The sequence below is a fragment of the Chroicocephalus ridibundus genome, chromosome 15 (genome assembly GCF_963924245.1).
Source record: "Chroicocephalus ridibundus chromosome 15, bChrRid1.1, whole genome shotgun sequence".
Lineage (NCBI taxonomy): Eukaryota > Metazoa > Chordata > Aves > Charadriiformes > Laridae > Chroicocephalus > Chroicocephalus ridibundus.
The window spans coordinates 1,295,286-1,317,394 of record NC_086298.1 but is presented as its reverse complement, the minus strand read 5'-3'; the positions used below and the strand labels follow the sequence as shown (position 1 = coordinate 1,317,394).

At 45.4% G+C, this 22,109-nt stretch overlaps 1 protein-coding gene across 5 annotated transcripts in view; it reads left to right on the top strand.

Moving 5' to 3' along the window:
- ZNF618 (zinc finger protein 618) overlaps positions 1-22,109 on the top strand; it is a 171,432-nt gene that overhangs the window by 112,882 nt on the left and 36,441 nt on the right. For 3 of the 5 annotated variants that reach the window (XM_063352768.1, XM_063352767.1, XM_063352766.1), the window contains 4 exons: positions 11,649-11,738; positions 13,157-13,192; positions 13,992-14,069; positions 15,129-15,218. In XM_063352768.1, coding sequence (XP_063208838.1) covers positions 11,649-11,738; positions 13,157-13,192; positions 13,992-14,069; positions 15,129-15,218 — 294 coding nt within the window. Of the gene's footprint in view, positions 1-6,144; positions 6,229-11,648; positions 11,739-13,156; positions 13,193-13,991; positions 14,070-15,128; positions 15,219-22,109 lie in introns of all 5 variants that reach the window. The other 2 variants (XM_063352765.1, XM_063352764.1) reach the window with 1 other exon arrangement.

Here is a 22,109-nt window from a genome sequence, read left to right as displayed (position 1 = left end):
CTGGTGATACGAAGAGTTCGTGAGCTCTTTTGTTCCAGTCCAGGCTTTAGCATCCTCTCCAGCTCAAAACTGGCCCTCAAGAAGAGACTGAGAAATGGATGGACCACACTCCCCTCTCCTCTTGAGTGACAGGCTGCTGTAGTACAGCCCAAAACCATACTGCAAACTACAGTTATAAAAAGCTGAGAAGCATTTCAGCTCCAAGGCTACCAGTTCTACTGGTGCAGTCTAGGGAAGGAAATGCCAGTCAGCACATTTTCCTTGGGCTGTGTCACATAGGAGCAAATACCAAGGAAGGCAGGGATGCACAGTGTCTGCTGCAGTGTCACAGAGTTAAAAATAACTGCTTTTAAGGATAAATATCCTTGTGCAAGAGGTAGCTATGTGCAAGAGGTAGCTATGTACAAGAGGTACCAAAATGATCTTCAGAAGAGGTATTCCAGTCCCAGCTCTGTACGTGGTGAAGCAGGCAGGACAACCCACTATCTCTTGGGTTTTGTGTTACTAGCTGAGTGCCATCGTCATCAGTGGTCCAGAGCTTGACTCCAGCTTGGGCTTTGCCATAGCCTGGAGGGAAGCACATGGCTCTGGTACAGCAGAGCTGGCTGCCAGGGACATTGCCAGCCTGTTCAGCTCTCTCATGCTGAAGCTCCCACATTGCAGCACATTTTTTAGTGGAAGCCGCATGATGTCTGAGTCATTGCTCTTTGCCAGATCTTCAGTCCTTCTTGTCAAGTACCTCGATGTAGTGAAGCATTTATGCCTCAGTGCAAAATGTGTTGTAGTTTGTGATCGTATCCCAGCTCCTGGTAGCTGGCTGTAATTCTTATCAGGCTGACGGTGGGTCAGGAGGCACGTCTTTAAAAATTAAATACAGCTGTGCTGTCATCTGTGAGCTTTATTTCCTCCTTCCCCATTCTTAGTAGTATCATACTTGCTTATTGTGTGCTAGGTTGTACCTGGGTGCTGGGCCAAGACCAGACATTCGGTGGTAGGAAGGGCACTAACTTTCATCTGGGTCTGAGGATGTTGTAAGCTGCACATAGAATGATGTTTTTCTTTCCAGTTTCTTAGCCAAATGCATTCAAACCCGTCACCTGTGTACAGGGCAGTGTCCGTGAAGAGTGTGCATCTGCACTATGTCACATTATTTAGTTACAAGAGAGAAAAAAGAAAATTGCAAATTTTTTTTTTCCAAAATGGAATACATAGTAAATATTTCACAACCCCATAAATAAAAATGATTGGCCTGATCTTTTAAAAACATATTTCCCTTTGGGCTCTGACTAAGCATGAGAAAGTTCAGCCTAAGAGGGAATTTATTTGAAAAAGCAGTGAAAGGTTAGAAGCGAGGATGTGGGCTGGAATATGCCTTGCAAACGTTAACTGTGGAGGCATACTGCTAATGCCTTGCATGTGCAAAAACATTTTGAGGGTTGTGAATTTAAACCATGAAATTAATATATTCAAAATTAAGGTTTTCTTTCCCAGACCTTAGGCATACAGGATATGGTGTTTTTAATGTTCCGACTGGTGACGGGAAGATATATAAGTGGTTTGCTGGTGTTAATTTAACATTAAGGATCTTCGGCATCGCCAGTTCTTGATTAATTTTAAATATTCAAATTTGCAACCTTAATGTTTCCTTGAAGTAAATTTTAGCTTTTGATTTCCTTGTACTTTTTGAGAGGTAACAGAGCAAAAAATGGAAAGTTCCACTGTTGTGCTCGGTAAAACTTACTAATGCCTTACACAATTAAAAGCCTGATGTAAATGATGTGTGTGTGCGTGCACACCCACGCACACTTGCCAAAGTGAATGGTTAGTCATTTACAACTTTGTGATTAATTTTTCCAATGTTCTTATTTAATAATTCTCCCACTCCGTGGGGAGAGCAATAAAAATGGATTTTATTTTTCTAATGCGTTTGCATTTTAAGTAGGTAAAGTCTCTTTAGATTCCCATTTGCCTAACAAGTAGATGAATATGTTCATCTTCAAATTTCAATGACCAATGGGCTGAGACCAAGAATGATAAATTTCAGTGCAGGAGGAGGACATTAAGAAAATAATATGGAACTTAGTTTTGGGATCTACAGTGTGAAGAAAATGTTGACCTTAAGGCCTGAGATCTGTTCCGTCAGTGCTGTAGGTGTTGCCTTTCACAAAAGCACCTTTGCAGCTCTGGGCTGGGGTCGTTCACTCCCCCCTGGAACAAGACTTTCTTGCCAAGGTGCAGTGCTGGCCCTTGCACTTTAACACAGGTTACTCCTGTCTTGCTCTTGCATTCTCCTCTGAGGATATTGCAGGACTGGAATGGGAAAGAGTTTATCACTGGGGTTTCTCAGGTGTTTGGTACCATGGGGGATCCATTTCCCTTTGCCTTTCCCTGCTGCTGTTTGCGGCTTCTGACCCAGGGCCTTCGCATTTACAGCACCAGCATCTTTTTTGAGGCTGAGTGAAATAGGTAACAGTTCCTATTTTTTTAATAGGGTAATTTTAATAGGGTAAATTTGAAGTTGCTCTTCTGACATAGAATCACAGAATCATAGAATGGTTTGGGTTGGAAGGGACCTTAAAGATCATCTAATTCCACCCCCTGCCCTGGGCAGGGACACCTCCCACCAGACCAGGTTGCTCAAAGCCTCATCCAGCCTGGCCTTGAACACCTCCAGGGACAGGGCAGCCACAACCTCCCTGGGCAACGTGTTCCAGTGCCTCACCACCCCCACAGTAAAGAATTTCTTCCTAATATCCAATCTAAATCTCCCCTCCTTCAATTTGAAACTGTTACCCCTCATCCTGTCATTACACTCCCTGATCCAGAGTCCCTCCCCATCCTTCCTGTAGCCCCTTCAGGTACTGGAAGGCCACTGTAAGGTCTCCCTGAAGCCTTCTTTTCTCCAGGCTGAACCCCCCCAGCTCTCTCAGCCTGTCCTCACAGCAGAGGGGCTCCAGCCCTTTGATCATCTTCGTGGCCTCCTCTGGCCCCGCTCCAACAGGTCCATGTCCTTCTTGTGCTGAGGGTTCCAGAGCTGGACACAGCACTCCAGGTGGGGTCTCACCAGAGCAGAGCAGAGGGGCATATATATATATATAACATAACTGTTATACTAAGGGCTCTTTTTGGATGTTCTCACTTTGGGTATCCTGTTGAGTGTCTTGCCTTATAACCACGTAAAGTGTGCTCAGGAGCCTGACACCCGGGCAGTCATGCTGGAGGTTGTGACGTTCATGCAAGTCCTGCAGTTCCATAGCTCTGGAGAGGACCAGTTGCTCTGTATGTAGTTTAAATACAAGGCTTTAGAAAAAGAGGCTTTCCAGTTGTCTATAAATCTGTGATCTTCACATGATCTTATACAGAAAATTGATAATATACCCATAAAAATGAAATCTCTGCCCCTTTCACAGATGCTGACCAAATAGACCATGTTTACAGAAATCTGGATGTTAATACTTTGCAACACATCTCGTACAGAGTTCCTAGGCAGCAAAATTGATGAAGAAATGTATTTATTCCACTAAAAAAGGATAAGAATTTTAGTAATCCCAGACTGTTCTGATCATCTGTCAGTTTGTCCTGAAAATGCCAGGAGAGCTTTATTGAAGGTAGAAATACATCCCTCCACCATTCGTTAAGAAGGGATACACTTTCCATCTTCCGACATGGTTCACAATTTAGCAAGAGAAAAGGTGTACAAACAGCAATGCCATTAATTATTCCAGATTCTTCTTTCAGCCTCAACAACCTTTGTCTGCTGAGCTGCATTTTGGCATTTCAACTATAAACCTGAATAGCACACAAAAAACCAAAACACTATAAATATTTTTTTTATTTCTTGAAAGCTCTATCCCAATCATTTGTAAGCCAAAAAAGATGCAGCAGCCTGTACTGTTGAGTAATCCAGCTTGCCTCACCACAGCTCTCATTAGTGTCACTTGTAAGGATCTTAATAACCAGGGAAGGCAGAGAAATACAAGGATTACCTTCTTAAGGTCTCTTCCTTTCAACCTAAGCAAAAAGGTTAGAGTTCTCGATCATCTTACCTGATTGTACAGAGGAGGGCTCTGCATCCTTCCCAGTTTATTTTAATTTGGTTTTCTTCTTTATGAAGATTTGTGGAGCCAGGATCTCTTCTTCAGTGCTGCTCAGTCATTTAACTACCACTTTTCCTTTCCACTTTGGAAACTAAGCAGTGATACTCCCTGTGAATTCCCATCTGGAAATGCGAGAACAAAATCTCTAGTCAAGAATAAATGAGTAGGAAAAAGTCAAGATGAAGCTTGCTTTTCCGTTATGAAACTCTCGGTGCTATGTCATTTAATCTGAACAGTTGTGAAGCAGATAGAGTAGTGTATGTTCCCAGCCAAACTATTTTGAAATATGGCCTTTATTGTCTTTAGTGTGTAACTCCATAATGTGGGCTGAACTGAGTTTTTTTTCACTTAAAATTTTCGCTTTTTTGAAAAAATTCAGCATCCTTGTTGATATAAAAAATAAAACTTATTCCATCAACAAGTTACGTATGTACAAGTACACTTATTTTTTTAATTATGCTGTTCCTTGTCAAGTTGCTGGTTGTAGGATATTAAGTATCTCTTTTCAACATTCTTTATCTTACACTTAGTTACAATTTGAATAAAAAAGAATTCAACGCTGCCCTGAAGTGACACCAGAATGAAAAGTAGGAAACTAGATCTGCTGCTGTTACATTGTCTGGGGTGTCTGAATTGTGCCATGGAGTCTGAATATCCTGGTTTGTAATGCTGAGTTTGGGGATAATCATAGACCGCTGTAATATTTTCACTTTAAATTGCTGGTATTTGCTCTCTGCGTGGACTCAACTTTAACATACTTTTAACTATGGGAGAAGGAAATTAATTGACGTGCAACACCCTGAGAATGCCTGGGAAGTCTTTTCTCTCTCAGCATCCAGTGAGTGGTACCCAAAACACCTTTTCCCCAAAATGTTTTTAAAAAAATACAGCATGTGACCATCAGGCTATTGATGAATAATTAATCAGAAAGTAATTCAGGATATTCCCCTCTGTATGGAATTTCCTGCTAGTCTGGCATCAAGTTTCCAAACGTGGAGGGATTACAGCCCGCCCTGGATGGTTGCATTTAAGTCTCCATCGTGCTGATATGTTCAGCTGACACATGGTTTGGATAATGCATCACGGAATTTGTAGAATTCACTGGCCACCTACTTGAAAGCAGCTTAAAAAGTGCTGTAAGGTGAAGTCAGGCCTGTAGCTGCTGAGTGCATCTGCAGCAGCTCTTCTTGGGAGCTGGCACTAAGCTCCGAAATGCTTCACCGAGCAACCGAGCACAAGCCTGTGGCTCCATGCCCTCTCACCTGGCATTTAGCCCCTTGACAACTTGAAGGTGAGCTAACATCTTGTACCCTTTTTTGGTAATTTCAAGGGATTTGCCCCTCTGTGTGAGAGTTTGGGATTACCTTTATCTTGACTTGGTAGTTTGCAGACCGAGGACGCCCCTTCGCGAAGCATGGGAAGCACCATGCTGGGTTAAGCCAGTGCGTACCCAGATGTCTCCTGTGTTCCTGACAAAGGCCAAATGTTTGTGGGAAGGAAGTAAACGATCGTTAAATGTGTGATCTTGGAATAGTTTGCCCACAGGGAAGGTTTTTTCCTAACCCCCAGTTAGGAGCTGGCTTGTGCCTTTGTGTGTGAGGGTTCCTGCCCTTTCCAAATTTCTGGATTTTATTATTATTTAATCCTTACTAATGTAACTTCGAATACTTTAATCCTCTTAAGGGGTTGCTGCTGACTTTGGGCTCGGTCCTGCTCCCTTTTCAAGGAATTTTGCCATTAGACACCTTTTAAGTTGAGCTCTGATGTAGATTGCAACTGATTTTACTGGCAACGCTCTACTTGACTGTAAAATGCAGGTGTAAAGCTCGTAACTTCTGTGCAGGAGCACAGTTTGAATGAAGAGTAGATAGAGGTCAACGGACCTGTGTCTGCAAACTTGCATTTTACCTCTCCCCACTGCCAGTCCACCATCTAGAAGGAAGCCCCTAATGATGCCAAAGGGTTAGGTCAAAGGAACTGTCCGTGAACCTGCGCGGGGAATATCCTGCTAGCTTAGGAAGCCATAAATATGTTCCTTTCCATCTAGGTGCCCCTCTGGCTGCGGAAAGGGAGAAGAAGCCTCTCTCCAGAGCTGTCTTTGTGCTGCCCTGGATGGAATCCACAGAAACAAGTGAGGGTCCCAGATGTTTTTGCTCCCTGCTCGGTTGTAAGGAAGCAGTAACTTCACCCTGGGTCTTCTGGGGAGGCTGCTCGGGTAGTCGCTGTGCTGGACACAGCTCGGAAAGGGGTTTCCCAGTGACAAGCACGTGACATGTATCTCAGAAAATGCCAGCCTTTCCTGTTTCTTTGCATCAGGTGGTTTAGTCGTGGTGGTTTTGGCTCTTACTGAAGAGTGTTGGAGTTGCTCATGGTTCCTTTCAGTGGGGCAGACATCCCAGGGAAGATGGTGCTTTTTTCAGGTACTGCTACGCAGCCATTCACCAGCTCCCGCCCTCTGTGTTTATCACCAGCAAGACTTGTAAAGACTGCAGCATCTGCCAGCGGATTTTCAGGAATGAGTTAAGGAATGTGAAACTGAGCATCAGAGCATCTCATGGATTGTCCTTTGATCCACTGGCTGTGGCTGGAGGGACGATGCTGATACTTCATTGTCACATAAGCCTCACTGAGAAAGCCTGTTTGGGGGGAGAAACATCACAACCTCAAATAGAGAGATGACAGATGAATGTATTGCAGCGGGCTTAACTGTAAGAAAACCATCCCCCCTCCCCTTTCAGAAATGCTGCTGGACTTTACGTGCTGATTGGGAAACCTTGTTTCCCGAGGTGAGCCAAGAACGTGGAACTCCTGGAGTTCGGTGCTTCCTTTGCCGTTCTCAAACCTTCTGGTGTAAAGGTGCCACCTGAGCGTGGGGCAGGACAAGCAGTGCTGTCCAGACTGCCCACTCTTCTTTTTAAAATTTGCTGCTTTTTTCTTGACTGGGACATGGAAGACTGCTGGATTTTAGGAATGATTCAGCAGGCTGTTGCGATCTATTCACATTCAGCAGTTTTGCCCTTCCACGTTTGGAGGCTGGCCCTACCTGACAGCTGTTTCTGCAGTGCTGTGTAACAGTAGGATCACTTGGGATTCAAGAGTACCTGCAAAGTGCCTAGTTGTCGTGAGAGCTCCTCTGTCAAGTTGCTTTTGTGCCTTCTTCCGTTTGAAAGGTCAGTATGAATTCTGGGTCAGGTGAAAACTGTTCTTCACCATGGAGAAGTCCTTAAAGAAGCTCCTACAGCCTGCTTGTGGAGAGACCATCATTCTGGACCCTTGTTGGGATGTGCTGTCATCATTGCAGAGATGTCATCTGGATGACGTATGTGACTCTTTCCAGCTCGGGTTTCTGTGATGCTGCACAGACCTCTCTGAGCCCACTGCAAACGAGTTTGTACACAGGTTTTGTGATCTCAGATTCCTGCACTTATGAAGGTGGCTTAAGTGATCTGTATTTTTAGCTGGTGAAGTCCTGACTTTTCAACAAATTTCTCATCGCTGTTGTTCCCTTCCTGGGTTTCTAGAGCAAAATCCACCCAGTCTCTGGTCCAAGTTCCGAAAGGAAAGAAGCCTCTTCTTCTGCCTGCCACTGCTGGGCATGTGTTCTCTGCCCTCCCTCTTTCCTGACGAAATGAAATACGTGCATTCTTCCCTGCTGAACATTTGAAGCAAAACAACAAAAAAATCTCAAAATACTTAATGCAACACCTGGGAAGGAAGATGACCTGGCTGATCATCGCTAGGGCAGGGTATTTCAGCAGCTACGAGTCATTGCTGAACACAGACGGCATGACAGGAGCCAGCCGGCAGCAGCCCCTGGAGACAGGCAGGAAAGAGCAGCACGGTCCCTGGCTTTTCCTGGAGGTGCACTTGCAAGCAGAGCGGTCAAAAATGCTTTGGGGTCCCGTGGAGTTATTTCTTGGGGTATTTGAAAAACCTGCCTGTTTGCCGTCTCAGTATGTCAGTCCTTTGTATCCGAGGAACTGCTTTGTAACAAGGCTGCTGCTGCCTTTTTTTCTAGTAAGATGTGATGCTGTATTTTGGTGCGTGTATTACAGGAGATTAAATGTGGGCTGACTAGGGATAAAGGCTCCTTAGGCCTCTTTCTGGAATCTCTGCTCCCCTTGGAAAGACTCATGAGCATGAAGGAGGAAGGATATTTGCTGGAGTTTGGTTTTTAACTACATGTCTTTTAACCATTTTGGAAGTCTAGATTTGCAGCCGTGTGATATGGTGATTGCTCAGCTTGCAGCAAGGATGTGTTTTGCAGGACTGTTGCCTGAATACCAGTAAGGGACAGCAGTGGATCTCTGTGCTAGTGGCTAATTAGTATCTTTCCCTGCAGTCCTAATAGTCCTAGTAGTCCTTTCCTTAAGTCCTAATAGTGCCTGTTGGTATGTTTTTGCTTTTGGTGGAGCTGTGCTGTGTTAATGTCTACTTGGTGATAGGAGACAGCTTGAATCTGAGTGGACTTGCTTAAGTTGCGTTAGTTCGGCTCTGGTTGGTACCGTCTCATCAGAGGTTTAGGGGTGGGGGTTTCAGTGGGGGCTTGCAGCACACCTGAGCGCTCCGAGTCCCTTGCAGCTCCTCCCATTGCAAGCTGTGTTGTCACGTATATTGGGTATGGCGCCCCGGCTAGAATCAGCCTTGGTCTAGTAGTTATAACCCGGAGCAGGAAAAGTAGTAGCATACAGGCTAATTCTGCTGAGTGAGTTTCTCGCTCGGAAAGTTGCCACTGCTGGGAACAGCACTGGAAGGATTTGACGGCTGTCAGCACAGATGGCTTTATTGGGTAAGAAGGAAGAAGTCTGGCACTTGGGTGCAGCCCTGGAAGAGCCGTTGTTCAGAGGGTAAAGCTTAGCTACACATTGGCAGTCTCCTGATACTTCCTGAATTCTCCATAAACCTCCTTGTCTCTGAGACTTGGCACCATTTGCTGGGTGTTACCTCCTTTAAAGAGTCGAGGAGGAGATCAGTACCAGGACCTGCTGGAACAAAGTCTTACTTCTCATAACGACTTGTTTCACTATAATCTCTGGAGGTCATTCTTCCTTAGGGAAAACGGTCCCCTAACAAAACAAGCAAAAGCCTGTTCTCTTGTGGTGTGCAGTTACATTTTCTATCGTGTTTTCATTTTGCCCCCACTGCCGAGGGAAGGGAGTGACCGTACCCAGCATGTGCTGCTCAAGCCTCCGCTGATGGCAGTGAGATCCCCACAATCTCACCTAAGTTACAGCGACTACAACTAGCCGTGCCTGTTTGAGTCTCTGAGGTGGTGCGCCTAGTGCTTAGTTTTATTCTGTTCTAACAAGTGTCCTTATTTATTGAGTGCTTTTCTTCCAAACTAAGGCCGTAGTAGGTTTTGTCCTCCAAATGGAAATTCTGAAAGTGCTTGGTGTTTGGTGCTCCCTTGAAGGATTAGTCTTCAGTTCGTCTACCGCATGGCTCGTTACACTTCAAAAAGGACGCTGGTTTCTTGTCTTTGGGACAGCCAGCAATGTGGGACTGATTACATGGCAAGTTATGAATTTTCGCTGCTGTATTTTTTTTTCAACAGATATACAGATATTCACTAGCAATCATTAGATTCTCTTTGCTGTCGAAAAGGGTGCAGGGTGGACAGACCCTCAGCATCGTTGTATGGCCACAGGAGACTGCGTAAGATTTTACAACGAAACATGATTCAATGTGACGCACGGTGCTTTCATCACATGAATGTTCTCACAGTCGCGTTTTGCTTTTCCTCCTGCTCTTCCTTAAGCAGTGCAGTGTCTGCAGCAGCCAGTCCTTTTCATCTCAGTGTATACACCTGGGCTCTGTCTCGCGTGTTCAGCCTAGGCTTTTTAAAATCCCTTAGATCTAGCTTAGCATTGCTGTGCTCTGATTAAGATACAAATATTTTTTGGTAGCAGAAGTAAAGTTCCAGGGCCCGGCTGTTTAACAGCTTTTATATTTGGCGTTTTTCTCTTATAGATCAGCATAGCTTCTACTTTCATTCTGCCAAGCAGAATGAAGGGGTGGAAAGTGATTCTTCGTTTAGTGTTGAAGCCCCGTGTGCTGATGGACTGCAGTAGTGAACCCAAGTGAGCAATTAGACTGTACCAGTGCATGCTAGCTTAAAATACTTACTTATTTTAAAAATAAAATTATTAGAGAAGTAAAATAAAAGCTTACTTCATGTGCGTACTCTGGTGCGTTTGAATGCAGTGTGGAAGAGGTAAAAACAAGGCTTTAACTTTTCTAATCGTATGGACACGTGAATACAAACAGCTGAGCTCCTGCGGGGGAGCTTCCAGAGTGGCAGCTCCTCGGTGGAGCCGTGGTAGCTGATGTGTACACTCCTACCTTGCTCCTCTTCTGAAGTAACACGCGTTAGTTTTGAGATCCTTTGTGGCTACACAAGCTGATGCGTTTCACTTTGTTTGCAGTGGGCTAGTAGCACGCAACCCATGGGCTGCTGTGGTCGGCTGGCAAGTACAGTGCTGCAAGCTGCAGTGGGGCGAGTACTTACGGCTGTCAGTCTGTACCCCGAGGTGTATGTCAGATATCAGACGATGGAAAAACCTCACTAAGTTGACAATCAAATTAATCGTCTTACACTGATGTGATAGCTGAACCAAAGACATGTGAGGGTGGTGAGCCCCTGGCCCAGGTTGCCCAGAGAAGCTGTGGCTGCCCCATCCCTGGAGGGGTTCAAGGCCAGGTTGGACGGGGCTTGGAGCAACCTGGGCTGGTGGGAGGTGTCCCTGCCTAGGGCAGGAGGTGGCACTGGGTGGGCTTTAAGGTCCCTTCTAACCCAAACTATTCTATGATTAGTTGTCCCCAACCAGACCAAAATGAATTCATAAGCAACTCAAGCTTTTTTGCATCTGTCTTCCCCACGGCTGTGGTGAATGGGGTCTGTTGCTGCTGGGATGAAGGAGGGGGGGTCCAGGGTACAAACATATATGAAACCAGGCTCCAGCAGTCCTCCTGTTCATTGAGCACCTTACTGTCCTGCGTGTTTTGGATTGTTGGTTCCCTTTGGTTTTGGTTGTTGTAACGTGCCCATGTGGGATCTTGGATGTGGTCAGTAACCAGTAAGCAGCAGCAGTGAGACCCAAGTGTGGTACGAGCGTGCAGGCACAGCCAGTCCGTGTTGTAGTTGGCAAATTAAGGCTTTGATTTCTAACAGCTCGTGCATTAGCTCTGTGTTTAGTTCTGCCACTTTGTCCCCATTCTGACTAGTACTTGCCTACTATAACCCTGAACTTCCAAAGGAGATTTCAGCAGGGCCTGCTGCTCTGCGTCTTTGTTGCTGCGCGGTCTGACGGAGGCCGTACTGCGGAACAGGGCTGCCTGAATAGGAAACAGCAGATCAGAATGTGCCCCGAGCCATAGCCTGGGGCACGCGGGGGTCATCGTGAGGCAGTGGTTGTCTGCGTGCTATAGAGATTTGACAGAGCATGTGGGATGAATGGAACTGCATAGGGGCGTCTGGTTGAGCAGCGTTGTCTGGAGTGCTTGCCTTTTATCTCAAAGTTTCTAAAGTGGCCTGTTTTCTTCTTCCTACAGACAATTTTAGGTACACGTGTGACATTTGTGGGAAAAAATATAAATATTATAGCTGCTTCCAAGAGCACAGAGACCTACATGCCGTGGATGGTGAGTACTGTTTTGACACTCAGACACCTAAATTAGAATGAGATGTCATTGGGAAAGCCAAAATGTGGTTCTGCAGGACCGTGCGGCCCATGATGTACAGGATATTGCACAGCATGGCTCACTTGCCTTTGTCAGTGGAGGCACCGTCCACAGGCACTGCAGAAGAAGTTTATTGCGCTTGGTTCGCTTTGTGTGCATCAAAATAACACCCTCTGCTGGGACCTGTGGTCCTTGCAGTCCCGCTGTCTCTATGAAGGTTCGTGGTTAGGACGGGTGGGGTAGAACTGAGTGTCTCAAGGTAAACTGTCAGTCTGGCTACTCACTGGGCAAGAGTTGGTTGTCTTTGGATTTTTCACTTCACAGCTTTGCTCCCAACATGCTCCTTGGTGAGAAACCACATTTCAGAGTTGAGAAATGTTGCTTCATTCTTGTTAATCACTGTGGTAGTGAACTGATGCAGTTCTCAGTGGATGTTACAGGCCAATTTTTCCTCTGTGCATGTAGATGTGGCCTAGGCTGGTGACACACAGACAGAAGCAGGCACCCTCCTCCTGAAGCAGTGGGTTTTTTTATATTGGGGGAAATAAAACCAACATACTTTCTTTGGCTTGCTTGCACACACTTAACTAGGCATCTAAAGCTCTTCGTCTCAGAGCCCACAGATAACTCCAGACCCTCGCTGCGTATGCTACAGGCCTGTCGATATTGCTCCTCATTCGGCCATGGAGGGACCCCTGGCAGAGTTTTAGAAAGAAGCTGCTTGGAAAGGAGAAGGTTTTGAATGGCTGGGCTGTCTTGAAAAAGCAAGTGGTCTTTCACAATATGCTGTGTTGAAAAAAATTGCTGTTTTTAACTGGAACACCCGGACATCTGAACGTGCTCTAAGAACAGCCAGCATTCTCTTACAGTGCTCCACCGCAAGCTCCCTTCCTCCCATGGGGAGCCAAAATTAAATTACTGGGACTGAACGTCACCGTGAGATGGACACGTCTGCTCCTGTCAGAAATGTGTCTTCATAGCTATGGTTCAGGGAGCTCTGCCTAGCGTTACGAGAGGGCTTTGGAAACAGCTTCCACATGTGTCTTGCAGGGACACTGTTTGTCTCGGTCCCTCCAAGGGGCTGGTTGGGTCTCGGCAAACACAAGTGTGAGGCAGCTGTACATCTGAACTTCACGTGGGGCTCTGTCAGTGTCAGAACAAAGGCCTTGAGAATTTGTGTATATTAGGGCTGGGCATGCTCAAATAATTCCTGTGTGGATGCTGCTGGGAAGAGGAGGGACTGGGGCACAACGCCTGGTTTATTCTGTGGGGCTGAAATATGCTGAAGCGGTGCGTGGAATACAGGAGGAAAACAAGGCCATTTAAGAGGATTTAATTTCTCTTTTGTTTCTTCCCCTCCTTCTTCTATTCTATGTTAGTTTTTAGTGTGGAAGGGGCCCCAGAAAACCGGGCAGGTAAGCCGAGATCCTTCATGTGCTTTATTTCACAAACCTTTTCAAACATTCAGTAATTCAGGCACAGCAGGTCCAATTCTGCGCTTGTAAGGAGTTTTGTCACTGATTGCAGCGGGAGAGGAGCCTCCTCTCTCCCTCCCCCAAAGCGTACAGCCAGTAGGTTGATGCCCAGCCCTAGTAGATACCAGGCTTTTGTTGTACATACACTTGGTCAGGCTTTTGAAGATCAAAGAACCAGACGTTTCATGTCTCTGGTGATTTAGTGAATTGTTCAAGGCATAAATTAAATTATTTTTCAAAATGGGTTGGGTCCTGATTTGTTCCTAGCTGCGCTATTAGATGGTAGAACGTTCCTGGTCAGTATTTGTTAGGTGACTTGCTTGCAGACTGCATTACTGTGCCCACTTTCAGACATTATTACATCATTAGATAGGAGATAATCTGGAAGAAAATCAGAAAATACGAATCAGGCTTTACAAAGTGGTTTTTTCAGTCTTTCTCTATATTTTTTTAAACATTATATACCTATGAGACATGTTACTGGGCTGGAAGGGGGGGTAATAACTGCCTGGAGCACCCGAGGAGAAAGGAGGAGGAGGAGGAGGAGGAGGAGGAGGAGGAGGAGGAGGAGGAGGGACAGGTCAGACAGAGGGGGCCATTGGGTTTGTAATTCCTGTCTTGAAATCTTGTTACAGATCGAAATGTCATTACAGATGCAGGAGCGCTCAGTGCCCATGCAGCTGTAGAAGGAAAACCTGAGGGGGTTGTCAGCTCTCTTCCTGGTTCTGTTCTCTTGCAGACCCCTACGACCAGGCCGTCATAGCAGCAGATGAAGTGAAGGAGGAGGAGCCGGAACCGTTCCAGAAGATTGGTCCAAGTACGAGTTATTGTACAGTTTCAGACACGAAAGAGACAGTGCAAGGGTTTCAAATCTGGCATTAGCTGGAGTACCTCTAGGAAAACCAGAAAGCGCTGTGTTATGCAGAGGTGTTGGGACCTTAGGGGTGCTGAAAGATATGTTTAAGTTCAAATCAACACCAAACACCAGCAGCCCTGGCCCTAAGAAGTGCAGCTTTGTGATGTTTTCTGCTCAAGAGCTCTGCAAAGAGAAGAGGAAAGAGGTTCAGGAGAAAAGCAAGCTAGCAGCGATTAGAGAGTGTCTGAAGGTGTATTGGCAGAGGTGGCAGGTGATTGCATTCACGTTGCCTTTGTGGTGGGTTCATCAAACAGATCAGAGTGAAACAAAGAGAGAACCAGGCTTTGTCGAGGCATTTCTCTGAATTCTCCATTTTGGAAACAGTTGATTAACCCTGGATTTTCCTTTGGCTTGCAGCTTGCTGTCAGTTCCGTACTTCCCACCACTGGCAGGAGCAGGAGGTGTCAGTGTATGGTTACACTACTTCGTTATTTCAAGTAATCCCAAAGCAGGAATTAGCACAGTTATTGCAGAAAAGCCCCTCCTCCTGTAAGAGAAATCCACAATTCCAATGTAAAAGTTCTGTCGTTAAGACTTAAACTTGACAACTTGTTTCCTAGTTTCACTGTTCCTGTTGTCCCCACATGACAAACTGTGTGTAACCAGAAGACAAAACTGTGTCATCTGTCATCTGACTTTAGAAAAGGATTCTCTGTTTGTTTTGCACAGTTACTTGGCTGTAATTTTGGGATAATCTCCTCTATTGTTTTGGGATAATCTTCAGTTCTACTGGACTTTTTATGCACGGTCCATCACTCTGGACACTGGCTTTAACTGTTTCATTTGTTGGGGAAAAGGATGTGTGATTTACAGGGCAGATGAGTTCCAAATGCATGAAGAACGTGCTCTAGTTTTTGTCACTTTTTTGTCAGTTTCTATGTAAAAAGTCAGGAAGTCAGAGATGTGTGTGAGAGGGTGCTGCACTCCTTTCTGATCTTTGTATTTGTTTCATCTTCACAGAAACTGGCAATTACACCTGTGAATTCTGTGGCAAGCAGTACAAATACTACACTCCCTACCAAGAACATGTGGCACTGCATGCACCTATTAGTGAGTATCCTGCTGGAGATCTGTTTCGTTACTGACTCTGATTTACAGTGGTTGGTGGCAGGAGAGAGTGTCGTTCTTGTGGATCCTTCCACTGGACCTGTGGGATTGCAGCTGGCAGGACGTAGATGATGTGCTGACCAGGGCACTGTAAAGCTGAGCTGGAATCTCCTCTCAGAGGGACACTGTTACTGTTAGGTCTTACCAAAGTCCATGCAATTCTACGTAAGGTCCTCAGGGGTTTGATATTTTATTTTGTTGTTTAACTGAAGGTTCTGGTACCTGAAGTGCACATGACAAAGTGATGCACAAAATTTTTAGACTCCCCTAAATAATAAGTGAACGTACATGCTAGGGAAGAAGCATCTTTCTTACGAGCTTCTGAGAAATTATTTCAGACAGCGAGTTAAAACTGGTTTTCAAAATCATGTATATTACCCTGGCAGCTTGCTACTAAATCACAGGCAATAAAATATTTATTTCAGGGAGCTCGGGAAAAGGCAGTTCTCAGCATACTACACGACACTACGATCTGCACTCTGGAGGGACACTACGATCTGCACTCCCCAGACAAAGGGGAGGTTTTAATGAGCAATTAGGTGTAATTTAGTGCAAAATCTTAGTGAAATAGTTGAGAGAAATTCTTGATACGTGCTGGTTTTGGATGCTTTGAAAGTATGCAGAGAAGTTCTTTACACCTGAACTTCATGCTTCTTTCATAGCATCGGCCTGTGCTTTATTGGGATTTTACTGCTGTGAGCCATCATGGTTGCTCTTTGCCCATGTCTGTCCAGCTGCCAGCATTTTGGCTGATGATGAGGATGGATGAGCTGATCTCAGCTTAGTGGGTTTCTTTAGCTGCTCATCCGCAGCCAGCAGAGGGAGTGCACACTCCTTCCTCACCAAATTCAGCTTTAGTTAGGTTTTTAAGTTATTATAATAAGGCAGCTTTGGTTTTAGACATATATAGAAATAAATTGGGAACGTAGTCCACCAGACTATCACTTTTAAGGTGGGTCAAGGCTTGGTGGCTCCTGGCAGCTCCCGTACGGGTTCTCTGGAGCGTGGAGGTGGACCAAGGTTGTGGTAGAAGATATAGGGCATAAAACACCTCTACTGCCATCATTACAATGTTAGTCTTATTGTCTCCCACCTGCCCAAAGGGAACTAACTCAGTGCTTATGATTGCACTCATAACAGTTATTCCTAAACATCCCTGCACCCACAAATTCCATCTCCTAATTCAGGTATTTTCAGGTCCTTAGAAAAGCTGTTGGTGGTGGTCAGCAGTAGGTCAATCTCCTAATATAGGTGGCCCCTCAGACACCAAGGCTTTGGTGTCTCTAGTCCACTCCTGTTCAGATAGCTAAGGAGCAGCGTGCTGTAAGGACTGTGCATTGAATCTCTGCTCAGCAATAGCAGATTCTTAGCTTCCCAGTACTTCCCATTTCAAGGGGTTTCATCGCTATGGGTATCTCTCCACTCTCCCAACCATCTGTAGCAATGGGCCGCAGCTGCTGATTCCAGTCCAGGCTATCCAGCATAAAAAGAAAAACACAGCAGTTCGGTGAGAAGCACTTGCCTGAAGTGGGCCCTGCGGGTCTGACTGCAGATACGAATGGTCCACCCGGATACTGCCCTTCTCCCAGTGCAGAGTGCAGCTGCAGGTGCCCGCTTTTTCACCACCAGAAACCACTTTTGGAGGAGGAGGCGCGTTCTTTTGAATACTGGGGTTGAAGCCATTCTTGCACAGTGGTTTCTGCTGTAACCTTTGTGAAAGCAAAAGAAGCTGCCCCTGCTTCAGACTAGTCACTGCGGTGTGCAGATGGATTTCCAGTCCTTTCAGCAAATATCTTTAACTTTGAGGACGCTTAAGATCAGAGCAGGGTAATAATTTCATAAGGCGTAAAACCCCTCCCCATAAACTTTTCTTTTTCCTTTTTTTTTTAACCTTTTTTTTTTTTTCCTCTCCTAGTTCCCATGACCAGTAAGATTTATGATTTACAGCGACAAAGCACTAACCCTGATGAGCATGCAGGAGAGGGCGTGATTAGCTCCCAAGGCAGGCTGGCCAGTACATCCTCCCACCTTTCTGGTGCTCAGACTCTGCTCTTTCTATAAACCAAGGTCCTGTGCAGCAGATGTAAACACATGACTTCTGGAAAGCATAACTAGCTTTTCTCGTGCCCTAGAAGTCAAGTAAAGCTGAGACTGTGTCTTTACACTGGTCTTGTTCTTGTGGTTATAAGGCACGTGCAGAAACATTAGCGGTAGTGGGAGCGGGTAAGGAAAACACTTCAGCGTTACCAGTTCACCTTTCTGAGTTTTGAGTGCAAGCTTCCCTTCCGGAGCCTGTCTTTCTGGTTTTCTGTGATAATGGATTAAAAATTATTGAAAATGGGCTAAAACAAGGACTCGTATCCTGCAGGGTCAATAGGCCTTGCAGGATAATTTTTGGTCAGTGCTGCTGGATACCTGCTGTGTGGAAAAGAGCTCTGCTGTGGGGTTCCCTGGAATTGTTAATGCCAAACGTCTCCTTTGAAAGTTCCCTTTTGTTAGGGAGGAGTAGGGGCTTTTTCATATGCTTAGAACTGGGCCATTACTCTTTTTAAATACATATTCTTATGCTGTTTCTGTCAGCCTATTCACTCTTTCTAAGAAGGGTGTTGGAGGCTGTTTCCAAAAAAAGTGGACTGTAGGCGCATTCATTGTCCCAGTTCTAGAAATGTCACTGGATGCAGGGGGAGGGTTCAGAGATTTCTTTCTGTCCTCCTCCAGGCTCTGTCTGCTCTGTAAGATGGAACTGATTTACCGCATTTGCAGGTGGCTGGGTTACTGTGATTGCTCTTAGATGATGTGTTTGCAGTGCAGAGAAAACGTAGCACGTTTGGGATGTGGACTGGCTAGAAAAGTCCCCAAGAGCAGGTTTTAGCTTGGTAAGTCCAGGCTCAGGAATGTGCACTCACCACATCCTCTTCTGGTAACTGCAGATAAGGCAACAGACTCCCTGGTCATGGAAGTATGTGGTGAGAGCACTAGAATCTGCACAGCTATCTGTGTCTGTTCCTTCCAGGATGAAAATCTAACGTGATGTCATGGTCTCGAGTGCACTTCTAGGTCTTAACGGTCCCGACCAGCCTCACATGGGGCCTCCGCCCACATTCAAACCCACTATTTCAGCTCAGCTCTGGACCGTCAGTCCCTGCCGGAGCTACGCTGTAGGATGTTGGTCTGCAGGTCAGTTGTAGACATGCCCATGGATCCCCTTGGTCTGTACCCCAACCCACAGACTGCCTTCCCAGCTTGATGTCAACCCTGTCTCGTCACTCTGGACCTCCCCGAGGATCACCGGTATGGGTCTGGCCCTGGTTATCCCCACCGAGCTGATCCTGCTGCTGACCTGTGGATTGACTTCCCAGCTTGACCACGGACCTGTCTCATTACTATGAACTTCTGGATGATCTGGACTCTTGGTTGAACGTGGCTGTTATCTCTGGTCCTGCTTGCTCACCTCTCTGAGGGGCTGTGGGATGGTCCCCGGCTGTGAAAGACCTGCCCTGTCAGCCCCGTGATTGTACTTGTCTCCACAGGGGACAGACAGACCCTGACACCTGAGATGCTCAAGGAAGTTCATCAAGCCTCTTTGTTCAATTACTTTTCTTATCGTGAAGGACACTGGATACAATTTGTTCATCAAAAGTGCTTAAACACAGCATTTCTTCAAGGCAGCTGCCATCATGGCTTTTTCTCTAAGGGAAAGGGATCCTTTTTGGTAGTGCATTGAAAACGCAGGTCCTGCCTCAGCAAGAGAAAAATAGATCTAGATTCCAGTTGGATGGTGTGTCTTTGCTTCCTCCATCTCAGGAGTGAAATCTGTGAGTTCCAGTGTTTTTCCCACTCTTTGGTCCCACAATGCCTTAGTAACACATTCCACTGGCAATATTTGTGTGTATGTATAAAGAAGCACATTAAGAATTTGGTAAGTTTGAGGGCAGGGTTTTTTCTGTGGAAAGACCTGTTTCAAATAGCAGAGGTTTCCGCTCAGCGTATTGAATGTCAGGACATTGTTAAGGAATCACTTTCCATCATATTCATTAAAGATTGTTTTTTCTCCAGAGATGGTGCTATAATTCCATCTGAACCATCCGAATGGTTCCTTACCCGTACTGACAAGATCTTTCTGCAAGAATGTGATACACAGATTATTAGCCAGAATTTTTACCTGGAAAAAGCTGAGATAATTTTTATCCGGAATTTCTACCTGGATTTACCAGAATTTTTACCTGGAAAAAGTTACTGAGATAAGCTGACCTCCGTCCTGTTGTGGTGGCTCATTGTGGTAGTGTGTGGATTTATGTACCTTTAGAGGAGACATGTTGAAATGTCTGCCAGATTTTCTGCTTTGCTGTCACAGCTTGCCTTTCACAGAGCTTGAAGGTCTTATCAAAGGCAGGAAAGCCATGAGGGACTACTGATCTCTGGACTGACCGGAGTAATGGATGCTCTAGGATTGCCTTGATTAGTTACTCACATATATGTTTTAGAGAGACATCTAATCTTGCTGTTAAGAGTGACAGAAAATACAGCAATCTCTTAAGGTGATTATTTTGATGAATTATTACCCTCATTAAATTAAGACTAAAAATATCCAGCTGTAGCTTTCAGAAGCTGGATCGTATTTATAACTTTGTCTGCTGGGTGAAGGAGGAGAAGGAGTTACCAAATTTCTGTCCTTGCTAGACCTTTGTATAACCCGCTGTCAAGTCACTTCATAGTGACTAACCTCCCAGTTAAGCCCAAAGAGTGACTTGATGTTTCCATTGTAAGGTCTGCTGTTCTTGTCCATTATTTATCCTCTTGCCTTCGCATCTGAATATTCTCAGGTGTGTTAACCGCCTCTGTGAAGGGCATGCACCAGTATTGGGTCTAGTGAAGGAACTTAGAGCTAACGTTGTCTTCCCCATCCCCTTTGAAAGTGCCCTGATTGCATACCCAAAGAGAACCTCAGTCTTTTTAGGTACATCATTGCCCTGGGAGCTCCTCTACAGCCATCACGACCAAGGACGGCAATGAACAAGCTCTTTTTTCCCTGCCGCCAAGGCAGAGCCCCCCATCTTTTCAGTACCACCTGCGTCATCTGGATTCTTTAGCACACCCCCTGCCGTCCTTGGTGGCTGCAGCACAGTACATTCACTTTACCAAGTGATTGGAGAACATTCAGTGAGACTTATCCTCTACATTTCCCTTCTCCTGCCTTCTCTTCTCCAGTATGTCGGCCTCAGCGGGGACATATCTCAGATGCTTTCTGAGAAAATGTAGAAAACTTCATAGCAGCAGTTATGGGATCGTCTGTCTATAACGCTGTCTCCAGTCTCGCTGTCTAGCTGCAGATTTTGAGGCAGGAGGTTTCTGTAACCATTCAGCAACTCAGTATTTTAATTTTTGTAAATATCTTGAACTTGGCTTTTCATTAGCCCAAGGCAGCGAGTTCCATAGTGAAGATGACTTCAGAACAGAGGAGCTCTGGGATCATCTCTACCTGGGTTACATAGTCTTCAGCAGGAATTTGTCATCTGATGAACTAAAGGCTAAAACTTTTTTTCCAATTAATTATTAGCATCATCCAGGCTGCTAGAACTAATATTCTTCTGTCTGTCTTGCCTTGCTGTCTGAAACTATGTCTCTGTCTAATGTCAGATGGAGCAGCCTTCTCTCTGGGTCTGGATTTGAAGACATACTGTTTGTTTAAGTTGGTAGGAAGAAAAAGTAATTTTGAAGGTCCTCATAGCATTGAGACTTTATTCTTCAGATCTCAGAGAGCAGTCGTTGGGTTGCAGAGGATTCGCAATGGTGCTCTTTGTTTCTGACACTGAATGGTTGGCGGATTGCTGCTTCTCTTGGTATGGACGGGAAATAAAGCAACAATTGGTGGGAATGGGCCTCCTGGGAAACTAGATCACACATAAGCAGGGAATTGTCATATCTGACTACGTTTTTGCTGGCAGTTTGGCAGCAACTGGAGGACGGTTATCCATGGAGACTGAAGTATAGGAAGCCAAAGCAAGCCTCTTGCCTATTCAGCTGGCCAGAGACCAAGTAGAGGAGAAGTGTCTTGACCTGAACGATGAGAACGCCTAGTGCAGAATCTGCTGCAGAAGCACGCTAACATTTACGGGAAGTGTCATCTTGGATCTCTGTATCAGATCAAGTGAAACAATAAACTGTTTCCTTTGAGTATCTTTTTGCAAGCTGCTCTGAAATCTACATATCCTCACTCTCCAGTGCTGCTGACTGCTGACAGGGAAGATGAGAGCAGTTCACATTCAAGGTCTGTAGTGTCTCGTGGGATTTTGGAAATGAGCATCCAGTCCTGGTCTGGATGACTTTTCTCCACACCTGTTTCAGAGTCAGGCTGTTGTGCTGCCATGGCAGTCCCTGATGGAAAACTGCTCAATGTGGATAAGTGTTTCTGAATTACACCGTATAAAGGATGAACAGGTTGTTCAGGACAACAAATGTTGTCCATCCAACTTTAGGCATCCTAAAATATCACTCTGTAGAAATTACTCGTAGTGAGCTTGGGCTGTGGGTTACATGAACCTTGTTTCTTAGCGATTCTTCATGGCAGATGGTTGGAGGGAGACTTGGGCTTCAGGAGCCGTATCCAAATTTCCATGGAAGAAGCCACTGAAGAATGCAGGGGCTTGTTAGGTTGTTTCTCCATTTTTGTAATTGTTTTTTTAGTCCGTGTGGTCTAGACAAAGGGCTGTCCTCCCGAAGGTTTTTCATTTGACTTTTGGCATTGAAAATTCCTGGTGATCCTCACTGTGCCTTGCAGAGACCAAAATATAGATACATTCAAAGAGCATATCCCAGTAATATTCAGAATTTCTC